The sequence below is a fragment of the Rhinopithecus roxellana genome, chromosome 1, assembly GCF_007565055.1.
Source record: "Rhinopithecus roxellana isolate Shanxi Qingling chromosome 1, ASM756505v1, whole genome shotgun sequence".
Lineage (NCBI taxonomy): Eukaryota > Metazoa > Chordata > Mammalia > Primates > Cercopithecidae > Rhinopithecus > Rhinopithecus roxellana.
This window is the reverse complement of record NC_044549.1, coordinates 51,464,689-51,477,758: the sequence shown is the minus strand read 5'-3', so window position 1 is coordinate 51,477,758 and position 13,070 is coordinate 51,464,689. Positions and strand designations below refer to the sequence as shown.

Genomic DNA, 13,070 nt, shown 5'->3' with positions numbered 1-13,070 from the left:
GACACATATATTGTCAATCTCAGTTGTTTTTTCCCGTCCACTTCAAACACCTTGTCATTTATTCCCCACGGTGATGTCTGAACAGCCGGCACATCAAGGGTGATTATTTCTCTAATAAGCTTTTAACAAGCACCATATTGAGCGAAGTGCATTTGAACAAGATAATTATTTAGCCTAACGGAGTGCAAACAAGACGTGGCATGGCACATTGTCTGCTAGCAGAGAGGCATCCAGAGGTTCTCGGAGTGGCTAGATTATGTCTCCTGGACTTCTCTCTCTTGAGTTCACCATGCACTTTTAGAGAAAGACGCTCAGGCCCTCTCCCAGAGGCTGGCTTGAGAAAGGCAAAACTAAAATACAGAAACGAGCGAATTGAGAATCTTCACAACGTCCTTGGTGGGTTGGGGGTGGTGGGAACCCATTTTGCATCTGTCTCGCAGCTGGCTGGACTCGATTCCTCATTCGGTGTGGACCAGTCAGGGCCAGCGCTGACGTTCTGTGGGGACCAGCAGGGCCCCAGCCTTGGTGGAAACGCTGCGGCTTTTGACTCCAACTTCAACTTTGATTCAAAAGTCATCTCACCAGGTCCTGGGGGCCATATTTTTCTGAACCTGGCCCTGGTTCCTTTGGGCATGTTCTGAGCAACTTTGGGCTTGGTAAACCCCCACTCCTGGTGGGGGTGTCCAGCATCTCAGTGACCAACCACTCTGTTGCTGCCCAAGGATATATTTTGGTCAGGTTTTCTCCGGATTGTAGAAGGACGCACCCTTCCCTGCCACACTGGGGGTGTTAACACCGTATAATGTGGTTTCTGGTTCCAATTTATTATGAAGTTGGGTTTTGCTTTTTGTTTTTCATTCTTGAGCCATTCATCTGGTTTCTAATCCCTGCTGAACAGCTCCTGCTCTCTGGCCTTTTTCTTTCCTGCTTCTTGACTTTTTTTTTTTTTTTTTTTTTTTTTTTTGGAGATTTTACTTTCTTTTGCTGCCCTCGCTTCTCAGACCCACAGGTCTCAGTTAACAACTAAATTCTTTCTGCTGGCATCCGCTTTCAGGCAGGCTGGAGACAGGAGGAGACATTTCTGTCTGTCTCCCGAATGTCTTCCATCAGAGACGTCCCCTGAGCTGACAGCCCCCATCTCCCCAGCTCTCCCTCAGGTTCTATCCAAGTCCCCTCTTTTGAAACCCAGAGCCCTTTTGTAGTGACATGGTATCTACCTCTGAGACTCTAAACACAGGAAGGCTCCTTGTGAGTCATTTATGGCCACCTGCCCCTCACTTTTCAGGTGGGGAAACTGAGGCCCTGAGAGAGTATGGGGTGATTCCGAAAGGAAATTGGAGGAGGATGACTTGGATGCAGGCCTCAGGGCTTGCAGGCCTGGGACCTTGCCCCTGCACCCACGTTCCCTCAGCTTTGGGCCCTGGTTGGCCCAACCTTGACCTTGTGGGCTCGGCTCTGACCTTGCCAGGGGGAGCCCTGCAAATGCACCCCTGAAGAGACATGCCCCCTATTGGGCATGGTTTTGTTTTCTTTCCACTCCTATGGTGTTTTAGCCATGAACTCAAAAATAGAAACCTTCCCTTTGCAAAGGAGACTGTGGGCAGTCAGGTCACCAGCACTCTCCCCCGCCTCCTTCCAGCAAAGGCTGTCCACTCGATGGCTTTGCTTCGGGGTGGGGGATCCTCCCTTTCCTTTGTCTCTGCAGACTGAGCCCCGGGCTCAGTCTTCGTCCTACCCCAAATAACCACGCCCCAATGGATGCTGGTTTGTGAGGAGGCCACGTGTGCTGCATAGGAGACAGATGCTAAAACCGGGCCCCTCCTGAGCCCCAGCGTGTCCCACCCAAAAGTGAGACAGGCCTGGTCTCTTTCCCCAGGCCAGAGTTCAGACCTGGCTCCCTACTGTATTTGGGTCTGAGTGTCTTTGTGTGAGCCCAGGGTTCCCAGTGGCTTGGTGGCTGATGTCTCGTCCCCTGTGCCCCTCCCCATTTTCTTTCCTTTCTAGGTCCTGGCCTGGCCTTCATTGCCTACCCAAAAGCTGTGACAATGATGCCGCTGCCCACGTTTTGGTCCATTCTTTTTTTTATTATGCTTCTCTTGCTTGGACTGGATAGCCAGGTGCGTATAAGTCCCAGGATGGCCCTGGGGCGACTGCTCCTGTAGGGAGCCTAACTCTGGGAAAGCCTCCTTATTCCACCTGGGAGGTGGTCAACCCCCTTCCCCACTCCAGTCAGACTTCCAGTGCTTCAGCTGTGAGGGTTCCACCAGGACACCAGGAATAGAAAAGGCTCTGGGTCCCCAGAAAGTGCATTTGAACAAGATAATTATTTAGCCTAATGGAGTGCACACAAGACGTGGCATGGCACATTGTCTGCTGGCAGAGGGGCATCCAGAGGTTCTTGGAGTGGGTGGGTTATGACAGGGACAACCAGGGTTTGTGGTTACTGTCAAGCCACAAATGATGAATTGGAGGTCACAACTCAATAAGTCATGATGGCGCTCCAGTGGAGTGTCGGCGGGGCACGGGAGGGCGCGGCAGACGGGCGGTTCGGAGAAGGGACCCACATTTCTGTGTGAGCTGGTTATTGTCGGGGCCATCATAATCAGTTACAAGTGCCCAGGAGAAGCCTACTCCACACTCAGGATTCTGTGTTCCCTGGAGCGTGCGAGAGGCCAGGCATTGGCTCCCTCCCATGCTTCATACACCACACAGGCCGGGAGCCTCGCTCAAACCCGCCCTGACCTCTGACTGTCCTGGCTTCTGCCCTCCTGAGGCAGGACTCTTGTCTCCACTGAGGTTCTTTCTTGCACTTCTAAACCCCACATCCCACCCCTTCAGGGCCTCCACTAGAGGGTGACTCATGGCCAGGGAATGCCAGTGAGAGCCGCTGAGTGGCTGCGTCTGGCTGTAGAGTAGCCAGTGCCTGGTGCAGAGTAGTCAGCAGTGCTCGAAGGACAATTCACTTGAGCTCCTGGGCCCCTTTCCCTGGAAATAGGTGTATTTTTGACAGGGTCTTGTTGAAACAACAGTTCAGAGCACAGACATGACTCCAGGAGTAGGGACTGATGGCATGTGGGACAGGCTGGTTGTGTTCCCAGGCCAGGATGAGTCCCTCAGGCAGCACCACGCAGGTGGGCCGCTGAGAAGCAGATAGGATGTAGACTGTGTAGTCTGGGTCTGGAGGTCTGAATGCCTCTTGGGAAGCCTTTGAGCAACTGAGAACCCCTGAGAGGTTGGAGCCTGCACCCAGGGCGGGAGAGCCCTTTGTCGCCCTCCCCGCGGGCCGCAGTCTTCAAAGTCAGTGTCCCAAGTGGGTCCTCAGAACCTGGTAGGGGAAAAGTCTCTGAAGGTCAAGCAGAGGAGGGTGAGTCCAGAGAGAGGAGGCGGCCAGCCAGCAAGGTCAAGAACAGAGCGGGGGATTTGGCAGAGAAGGGGGCAGGATTAGCAGAGAAGACGGAATGAAAACATCAGGGAGACGGAAAACAAAATACTTCTGCAGTTGTTGATGGACTTGAGCTGAATAAACAAGCAGGAGGACTCCATTAATCATTCCTAGTTAATGAGTTTGGCCTTCAGAGGCCCCAAGCAAATGGCTTTTGTAACTTCTTCCAAAGCTCTAAGTGAAAGAAAAAAAACAAAAACAGAGGTTAATAAATGACACGGCATGACATCTTCATGGGCCCAAAATAGGCCACTTGGGCTTTGGAAATGGCTCCCTGAGCAGGTGGAGATGGTCACTCATTAGATTTTCTCCCCAGGAGGTGGGACCTGGTGGAGGACACGCATCTCTCAGGGAGGCCCCATGCCGGTGGCACACGGAGAGAATCTGGTGGGTTCTCACAGCCACTCCTCCTACTTTGCAGAGCAAGGAACTTAAGGCTCAGAGCAGTTAGATGACCTGCCAGGGACAAGAGTAGAAATTGAACCTGAGTCACTGGTCTCCCAGGCCCCATGTCCCAGGGAACCAGGATGGGAATTTGATGGCACAGATTGGGCTTCCTCCTTTGCATCTGTTTGCTTTGTGAACTTGGGGAAATGGGGAAGCTTTTGCAGATGCCAGCAGTGTGCCTCACCGTGACAGGATCACAGCCCTGCCATGAGAGGTGTTCACTGGGTGCCAGGCCTCGTGGCAGGCTTCTGTGTGCATGTGTGTTTGGGGTGATACACACATTTACCATCTGAACCAGGTTTAAGTGCACAGCTCAGTGGCATTCGTACCTTCAAACATTGTGCATCACCACCACCCATCTCCAGAACTTTTTCCTCTTCTCAAATGGAACCTCTGTCCCCATTCAACACTGCCTCCCCAGTTTGCCCTCCTGCCAGCCCTGCACCTGGCTTTTTATACATGAACTCTTTAAGCTGCAGTGTTGCGATGCTTGGGTACTATTTTTACCCTTCTTATAGCTGAGGAAACTGAGGCTTAGAGAGACCAAGAACTTAGCCAAGGCTCCACACAGCTAGTTAAGGGCTTGGTGCTGGGTCTCCCTGTCCCCAGAAACTGTCTCTTACCTGCTAGTTTGTCCCAATTGGCCTTCCCCTTGAATTTCCCCAAAATAACTTCCTCCTGTTGGAAGTATGGAGATCTACAGCCAACAGGCAGAGGCCTCCCATTGATGTTACTGCGTCCTGGGCAGGGGAGCAGGGAGTGTGACCCTGGCTCATCGGGGGTTCCTACCATTGGCGGGAGAGTCCGTCTGGCCTAAGAGCCATCATACTGCTGTGCATTTCTTAGTGAGACGGGTAGAGGAGTCAGCCGTGTGGAGACAGATGTCTGTTGCCATCCAGACTACCCAAGAGGGACATGGTTTTTTGTTTGTTTGTTTTGAGATGGAGCTTTGCTCTGTCGCCCAGGTTGGAGTGCAGTGGTGCAATCTTGGCTCACTGCAACCTCTGCCTCCTGGGTTCAAGTGATTCTCCTGCCTCAGCCTCCCAAGTAGCTGGGATTACAGGTGTGTGCCACCACACTTGGCTAATTTTTGTATTTTCAGTAGAGACAGGGTTTTGTCATGTTGGCCAGGCTGGACTCGAACTCCTGACCTCAGGTGATCTGCCTGCCTCGGCCTCCCAAAGTGCTGGGATTATAGGCATGAGCCACCCTACCCAGCCTGGACATGGTTTTTCAACAAATTGTGAGAGGAGATGAGAGTTGGAACCCACTCCTCCTGCACCCAAAGAGCTCACCCAGCCTGCTGACATGGGTGAACGGTTTTACTCTAATAATTGCAAGTCTTTCTCAACATCCCTGCTAAGTGGGCAAGATCCTCCCATTTCACAGAGAGGAAAGTGAGGCTCAGAGAAGCCCATCACACAGCTCTTAAGCGAGGGAGGGCCGAAGAGGCCGCTGGAGTATAGCAGTGTTCTCCGGAAGCACGAAGGAACTGAGAAATGGGGGTTTGTGCTGGTCTTGGCCCTGATTCACAGTGACACTGGACCTTCCTGTCTCTGATTTCCCCATCTCAAAAAAAAAGGAAAGAACCTTTATTTTTAACTCCTTTTGAAGCTTAGCGTTTGAGCTGCAGGTTTGCTCTAATTCAGTGGCAATTCAGGTTTAAAACCCCTTCGGCAGACACATGAGTCAGAGGTCAAAAAAGCAGCCCCTTCTCTCGGCCCCTCTCGAGAGCCTCCTGCTCCTCTTTTCCCTTATTCCTGGTGGCAGTCTGATCTCTCCAGCCCCTGTCAGCACATGGAAGGGATTTCTCCTCATTTGTGTTTCTTCCCTGGATTTTCCTGCAATGCGTCCCAAAGGAGGAAGGGGTTAGATTTGTCTGGTAGGAATGCTGGGGAAACGTCCTTCCCAAAAGCCTCGTTCACATGAAAGAACGTCTGGGTCCAGGTTGGATTAGCTCTTCGACTTTTGAAGGAATCAGATAGGCCTTGGAGGGTATGTTCGTTGGCAGGGAAGTTTGGGTGTAGCCATCCAAATTCAAAGTGCTGCTGTGTGCTCTTTAACCCCAAAGCTTCTCTTCTAAGACTGTGCTACGTGCACAATGCCTGCGCACAGGAGGAGGGGAAGAGTTGAGTCTGGAGACCATCAGCTAGGCATGAGATCGATGGTGATGCCTACCCAAGGGTGGAGTTTTATCCATTTAAAAATGAGGCAGCTTTCTGTGTAATGATATGGAGCAACCCCCAAGATAAATGGTTAGGCACAGAGATGGAAAGGTTTAGAAAGACTGAGAATCCCCCTGGAATGTTACCTACGGAGGGGCCTTTTCCAACCAGCTTCTTTTCCTTTGGGAGCCCAGGGATGGGTTCCTGGAGTCCCAGGCAGCAGGTGGTTCCACAGCATGTGTGCACACATGCAAAGTCCTCTCATGGGTCTGTGATCCCCAAAGGATTGAAAGCCACTGTGTGAATCTGACCTGAACTGCCTGCCATTCAACTGATGGGGAAACTGAGGCTCAGACTTCCCCTGAGCTGCCAGGCAAGTTGGTGCTAAGGTCCACCCATTCATCACATTTGCTGAGCAGCCAATGTGTCTGGCCAAGCTCAGCATTCGAGGCCCAAAAGTGAGTGTGATACCACCCTTATCTTCCAAGAGGATGGAGATCAATGAGGGAGGTTGTCATGGCAACACATTCATGCCCCTGAATGTGCCAGGAGAGAGGGTCAGCATTGGCTTCAGAGGCGCAGTTGTTCTCAAGCTGAGCTTTGGAGGATGGGGAAAGGCATTCTGGCAGCAGGAACAGCCTAAGCGAAGATGCAGAGGTGTGGAATATTTGGCCAGCTGGGTGTGGACCACCGCATGTTACATTGTCTGGCTCCGAGGAGTGGCAGGTGGGACTCCCCAGGCACAACCGGGGAAGTCAGGCTCCCACACTTGAACTTGATCTCACAGGCCAATTCTGGACACAAGGATGGTCTCATCTGCTCCTGCACTGTGTGTGCCTGGGCCCTTCCCTCTGAGCAGTAGGCAAGGGTGGCCTGAGCGTCGGCCGTTCACCAGCTCTCTCTCTTCCCCTCCTCAGTTTGTTGAAGTCGAAGGACAGATCACATCCTTGGTTGATCTTTACCCATCCTTCCTAAGGAAGGGTTATCGTCGGGAAATCTTCATCGCCTTCGTGTGTAGCATCAGCTACCTGCTGGGGCTGACGATGGTGACGGAGGTAGGTGGCTCTCTCACCTGCGTTTCGGGCTTGGTGCTCCAATGCCCTCCTCAAGGCCATAGTGGAGGCAGCAGCTGGGTGAGAGGGCCAGGCAGGGGCTTCATCTCCTAGCCCCACCCAATTCAGGGGTCCTGCTTGGGCCAATACTGGGGGCAGCATGAGGGGGCTCAGGAGCCCACAGCTGACCCAAACTACCCAATTATTTTGCCTGTTGCTGTGGCCACACTGTGACCACCCGCTGCCCTCTGTCCTGATAGGCCTGGGAAGAGGATCTTCAGGTGAAATCCATTTCACAACTCTGTTCACCCCTGACTGTGTGCCCTTCTCGGGCCTGGGGGTGGGGTGGAGACATTCTCAAGGGTAAATGCAGGCCTCCCAGGAAATACCGCAGCGCCATGTAGAGGTGCACGGCCTTGCAGGTCACCTGCCATAGGGCCAAGGCCAGGGGTGTGTGGGTGGGGGTGCATACACTATTCAGAGGGTAGGCAGGGGCTAGGAGGAGGGGCGATTTCAGATGCAGACAAGGGAAGCAAAGAGCAGAAGGGAACAGGAACATCTAAGACGTGTCTAGCAAGAGACAAGCCAGATGAGATAAAGATTGTACTAAGAATGGAAGCCCAGCATCCAGCCAGGGCACGCTGTCCCCTGCATGCCCCCCACCATCTCCCCTGTTCCCCAGGAATGGGTCCCACTTAACAATTCTCCGAAAACCCAATTCAGGGCTTCACTTCACCATTTTTCCTTACCAGAAGTAAAAGTGTTTTTCTGGAGGTGTTTGTAAGAACCCCCACCCCAGAAGTCAGATTGCAGGGCCACTCACTGAGCAGCGGAGTGACCCTGGAGTCTTCTCTGTCAGCTGCACTTGGTGTGAAGCACCTCCTTGGGAGGCAGGCTCCCGTGGACCCATCATTTTGCTTTCATTTATCTGTATGTGTGTTTTTAATTACCTTTGGCAAACATGAAGTTGAGCATCTTTTTGTATATTTATCTGGTCGTCAGAGTCTTTGCCCATTTTTCTCTTGGGTTTTCTTGTGTTATTGATATGCCAGAGCTCTTTGTATATGAAAGAAATGGGAGACCAGGTAGGAAATCGACCTTCTGTGGTTTTTTCTTCACAGGGTGGCATGTATGTGTTTCAGCTCTTTGACTACTATGCAGCTAGCGGTGTATGCCTTTTGTGGGTTGCATTCTTTGAATGTTTTGTTATTGCCTGGATATATGGTGAGTACAGATTTTTTCATGTCCTTTCTCAAGGTTCTCCTTTGGGCTTCTCTACTTAGAAGCTTCAGAAGCAGAGAATCCTAAGGGAATTCAATTTGAGTTGAACAGTAGGCCCTCCCTACCTAGACTACACAAATAATCTCCCTGTAGCCACACTGAAGATCCTCCTGGTGCTAAAGGTGCGAGGTGTGACTGGATGTTTTCACAAATTCAGAACTTGGTTGTGCAGGACCTGGAATGTTCCCTTTTTACCTCCTTGAGGCCTTGGGTTTGCGTTTGGGCTGTGCCTAAGATTGCACACCTAGGGTTTGGGGTGTGCCTCAGATTGCCAGAAGAATACAAGATGCAGAATTACATTTGAATTTTGTGTAAATGTCTGTTTCTGCCACACTTGGATATCCATGATGTGGAGATGCAGAGGCCTGGATCAGGTCCCAGAGACCCTCCCGTCATGGCCCCTGAGCCGCTGCTGGCCTTGAACACTGTGTCAGCAAATGTCCCCCTCTGTCTCTTGCAGGAGGTGATAACCTTTATGACGGTATTGAGGACATGATTGGCTATCGGCCCGGGCCCTGGATGAAGTACAGCTGGGCTGTGATCACTCCAGTTCTCTGTGTTGTGAGTTCCATTTCTGTGGCTCTAGCTGGTGGCCTCTTCTCTCCAGGGCTTGACATTTTCACCTGCTAAACCATCTTTCATGCAGCATCTGTTCAGCATGGGCTTGTAATAAACCCAGCTTCAGCGCTGCCTGCGAGAGGGGAGGAAGGCTGCTCCAGGGGGTTAGCTTGAGTTTTGAAGGATAAGTAGGAATTTGTCAGGAGGAGAAAACAGGAAGGATATTTCTGGCAGAGGAGCCAGCCTGTGCAGGGCCAAGGCATCCTAAAAGAGGACAGTGTATCTGGAGCATGTTGAGAAATTGAGAGGATCCAGAATTGAAAGCACATTCTTTCCCCAAACCTTCCAGAGCTCATGAGCTCAGTTTGGGTCACTGGGGAAGTAGAGGGGCCTTTGGGATATCTAGTAGAGAGGTCAGAGACATTGGAAACAGGGTGTTTCCATGGAGAGGTGGGGGTAGTAGCTTAGAGAGGGGAAGTCCTGGGTTCTCCCAAGGATAGGAAAGCTTTGGACTCACCCAGGCCCAAGGGCATCAGTGTGCCATGTTGTTCTTCCCACAAGGATGCTCTCGCCTGCCATGTTGGAGTTGGCCTTGGCACCTGCCCATGCAGTCTGCTTCATGGTCCCACTCCAAGGTGCCAGTGAATGGGAATTCCTCCATGGCAAAGCCATCAGGGTTTGCAATCAGTTGTGACCATTGGAGCTTATTGCCAGGGAGACAACATCCGTCGTGCCATTCACAACTCCACTATGGGGAGCACAAATGGCCCAATATTCCTTGGATTTAGGGGCCAGGTGCTGAGGACAAATAGGCCCTCCCCTCCGTGACCTGCTGTCAGGCCAGACTAAGTCAATGTTGCTGTTAACTCATGATATGACCTCAAGCAAGTCACTTCCCTCTGTGGGCCTCAGTTTCCCCACTTATAAAACCAGGAGACTGTGAAGGAGGACCCCGGTGGCAGCTGACGACCTTAGACTGTTACTGTTATTTAATATGCATGAAGCCTTTTCCTCTGAAGTGCGGACTTTCCTCCCACAAAAATAAGTAATGGTAAGAGCCAGTAACCACAACAGTTGGCGAGTTTATCATTGGAGATGAGTTTAGTTGACCCACCTGTGTTCTCATCCTGGTTTAATGTTTGCTTGTGTACAGCTCTTCTCACCACTCTGACCCTCGGTTTCCTTATCTCCCTCCCCGAGGAGCTGGATATGTCAGAGATAGGCTGCATTCCCAGGTGGTGAGATGAGGTCCCCCTCATGGAGAGGAATGGGAAACAGGCAGGCACTGGCTGCAAGCTCCTCCTGCTTAGGAGGGCCCAGGGCAGCATCTCTTGGGACTCACTCATCTGAGCCACAGCCCTACACATAAGGACGGGAACAACAGCAGGGCCAGACGAGCAGTAGGTGCCCAGTAAAAGATGCCTGCAGGCTGGTGCTTTCCCTTGGCCCATCACTGACTCTGCTTTAGAAAGATGCATCTTTCTGTCAAATCCCAGTTAGTAGGTGTTGAAGAGTTCGGCCATTTTCATATTGTGGACCAATCTGAGGCCACCCTGGGCTCTCCTTAGAGATGCTCTCATTCTGACTAGAAGCAGAAGCCCCGGGAGCCCCCAGCCAGCCTTAGGTGCTCTTCTCACAGGGAAAGGTGGGCTTTGCTCCCTTTGGAGGCACAGGGCTGACCCCACCCCACCATTCATGCATACTGATGGCCACTGGCCATTAGTATGGAGCTGGGGCTGGGCTGTGGACACCGAACAGGGCAAGGCCCAGGTGCCCAGGCCCCTGCTGCCTGTGGCTCAGAGATTGAGATGGAGGGTGGCAGTCAGGGAAAAAAGGCTTTCATCTACGCTGCTAGCACTTACGGTGCACCTGCTATATGTACCTGGAGCTGCACTGGGTGTTAAAGAAATAGGACAAGACACACACGTGCCTACTCTCAGACTCGCAGTCTGGCAGAACATGTGTGCCCAAGAGATGGTTACAGCCACTCGCTTTCTGGAAGGAGAGATCTGGGTGGTGCCTGGGCAAGTAAGGCAGGCCCAGTGGAGCCAAGTTAGGATGAGAAGAAGAGGGGGAAAGAGGGCCAGGCAGAGGAAACAGCCTGTGCCAAGACCCAGAGATCAGTGGCAGAGGAGCTAGAAGGAATTCTTCAGGGTGACTGGAGTGTGGACATGGAGGGAGAGCTGAGGCAGCTGAGGGAGGGAGGGGCGCAGCTTCTGCTGACACTCCCGGCCGCACTGAGTCTGGACTGCATCTGCTGGCACTGGGAGCCACAGAAGGGTTTTGAGCAGGCAAATGACTCTGTTTTCACTGGGGGGGATCCTTATGGCAGCAGAGAGGGGTAGGAGACCTAAGCCAGTCCTTTCCCAAGGAGAGAGACCCTTCCCTCGGGTTGAGACCAGTCCTGGTCCCAGAAGCCCCCGACCCCCCAATGCCCAGGACCCCTCTCCTGACTGCCCCCATCTCTCTGCAGGGATGTTTCATCTTCTCGCTCGTCAAGTATGTACCCTTGACCTACAACAAAACATACGTGTACCCCAACTGGGCCATTGGGCTGGGCTGGAGCCTGGCCCTTTCCTCCATGCTCTGTGTTCCCTTGGTCATCATCATCCGCCTCTGCCAGACCGAGGGGCCGTTCCTTGTGGTGAGTGCTTGGGCCCAGGGCCAGGGGAGGTGGGAGGCGCGAGGCCAAAGGTGATTGTTGCTGGTTTGCTGCGTGATCTCAGGCGAGTCACCTGCCCTCTCTGAGCCATAGTTCCCTCACCCATCCAGTGGTTCAGCTTGTGGGCAGGAGAGTGCATTGTGGGAAGACGGGAAGCAAGTACAGTTCACATGGGGGAAGGCTTTATGGAGGCATTGGAAGCCGGGCTATGGGGCGAGGAGGAACTTGCCAGGTGGAGAATGTGAGAGGGAAGGTGTTCCTGGTGTTGGCAGGGTGGGGGTGGGCAGTGAGGCTGGAGAGGTGACTGTAGCTTTGGATGCCAAGCTAAGAGCTAGGGCTTTATCCTGGGACTAGTGGGGCCATGTTCCTGAAGCGGTGGGACAAAGACAGGAACCTGGGGAGGAAGCCTGAGCCCCACCCAGATGCCTTCTCTTATTGAGGAGCCAAATTTAGGATCATCCCAGCCCATGCTGGGGTCTTCTCCGGATCTGTGGCGGCAGCCAGACCTCTGCCTTTGTGCCTGCTGGGGCCTCCCCTGGCCCCACCTACCTTCAGCGTCCTCTCAGAAATTCCTCCAACAGCCCTGGAGATCCCAGGCCCTGGCAAAGGCCCCACTCTTTCCAAGAAATTCTTTTCTCAGAATCTCCCTTAACCTTTTGAGCTTGGGCTGACTCCAAGAGTGCGCTGTTTTGTTCAGGGCTGTTTTTATTGTTATTCTCTTTTAAAAATCTGGAGCCAGGATGTCCTGGGGCCCTGGCTCCCTGCTGGGCTGGGTCCTGTTTCCTCCTGGGCAGGGGAATGGCCTGGAGGTGGTGCTGGTGGCAGGGGAGGGAGGGGAGACTGAGGAAGCTGGCAGGGCAGGAAGAAATCCTTGAAACTGGGGAGGCCCCTGGGGTTTTCCTGGAGCTTTTGACCCATTCTATTTTTTCAGAGGACAGAGGGCAGGACCCCAACCAGTCTTTAGCCAGAACACTGAATGGCTCTATGAGCTGTTAACAGACTGAAATACTGGGCCTGGGGACAGACAGGGAAGAGTGACTGTCCTGAGCCCTCCAGGTGACCCCTCAATACTCCAGGCCAACCCAACCAGAATTTCCAGAATGTCCTTACTATCCAGAAGCCAAAGGGTTCATTAGGGCACAGCAAGGGGTCTCTAAAGGTTCTGATTGGTCTAGGGGTCTCTGTTCTGATTGGTGAGTACCCACAGCAATTACGTACCATTGGTTCAGGGGGACATCCAACAGGTCACTAACTTAGTGTCCTTCAAAGCCTCATTTTAAAATATTGGTCCAGCCCACATTTAGAAGTTTGGGTGGAGTGGAGTTGGCATGGGGGAAAGAGGTTGGGGAGTTGGTGAGGGCAGGCTTCACCCCACACTGGTACCATCCTCCTGTGCCAATCTGAGTTCACCAAAGGCCCCTCTGAAGGCAGTTGAGCCACCATCAGTCTATCTTTCTTTATGT

General features: G+C 52.6%; 1 protein-coding gene across 3 annotated transcripts in view; it reads left to right on the top strand.

Moving 5' to 3' along the window:
- The window catches only part of SLC6A6 (solute carrier family 6 member 6), an 87,355-nt gene that overhangs the window by 68,263 nt on the left and 6,022 nt on the right, over positions 1-13,070 (top strand). For all 3 annotated transcript variants that reach the window (XM_010384481.2, XM_010384482.2, XM_030917601.1), the window contains exons 10-14: positions 2,005-2,117; positions 6,972-7,109; positions 8,228-8,330; positions 8,848-8,948; positions 11,419-11,589. In XM_010384481.2, coding sequence (XP_010382783.1) covers positions 2,005-2,117; positions 6,972-7,109; positions 8,228-8,330; positions 8,848-8,948; positions 11,419-11,589 — 626 coding nt within the window. The remainder of the gene's footprint in view (positions 1-2,004; positions 2,118-6,971; positions 7,110-8,227; positions 8,331-8,847; positions 8,949-11,418; positions 11,590-13,070) is intronic.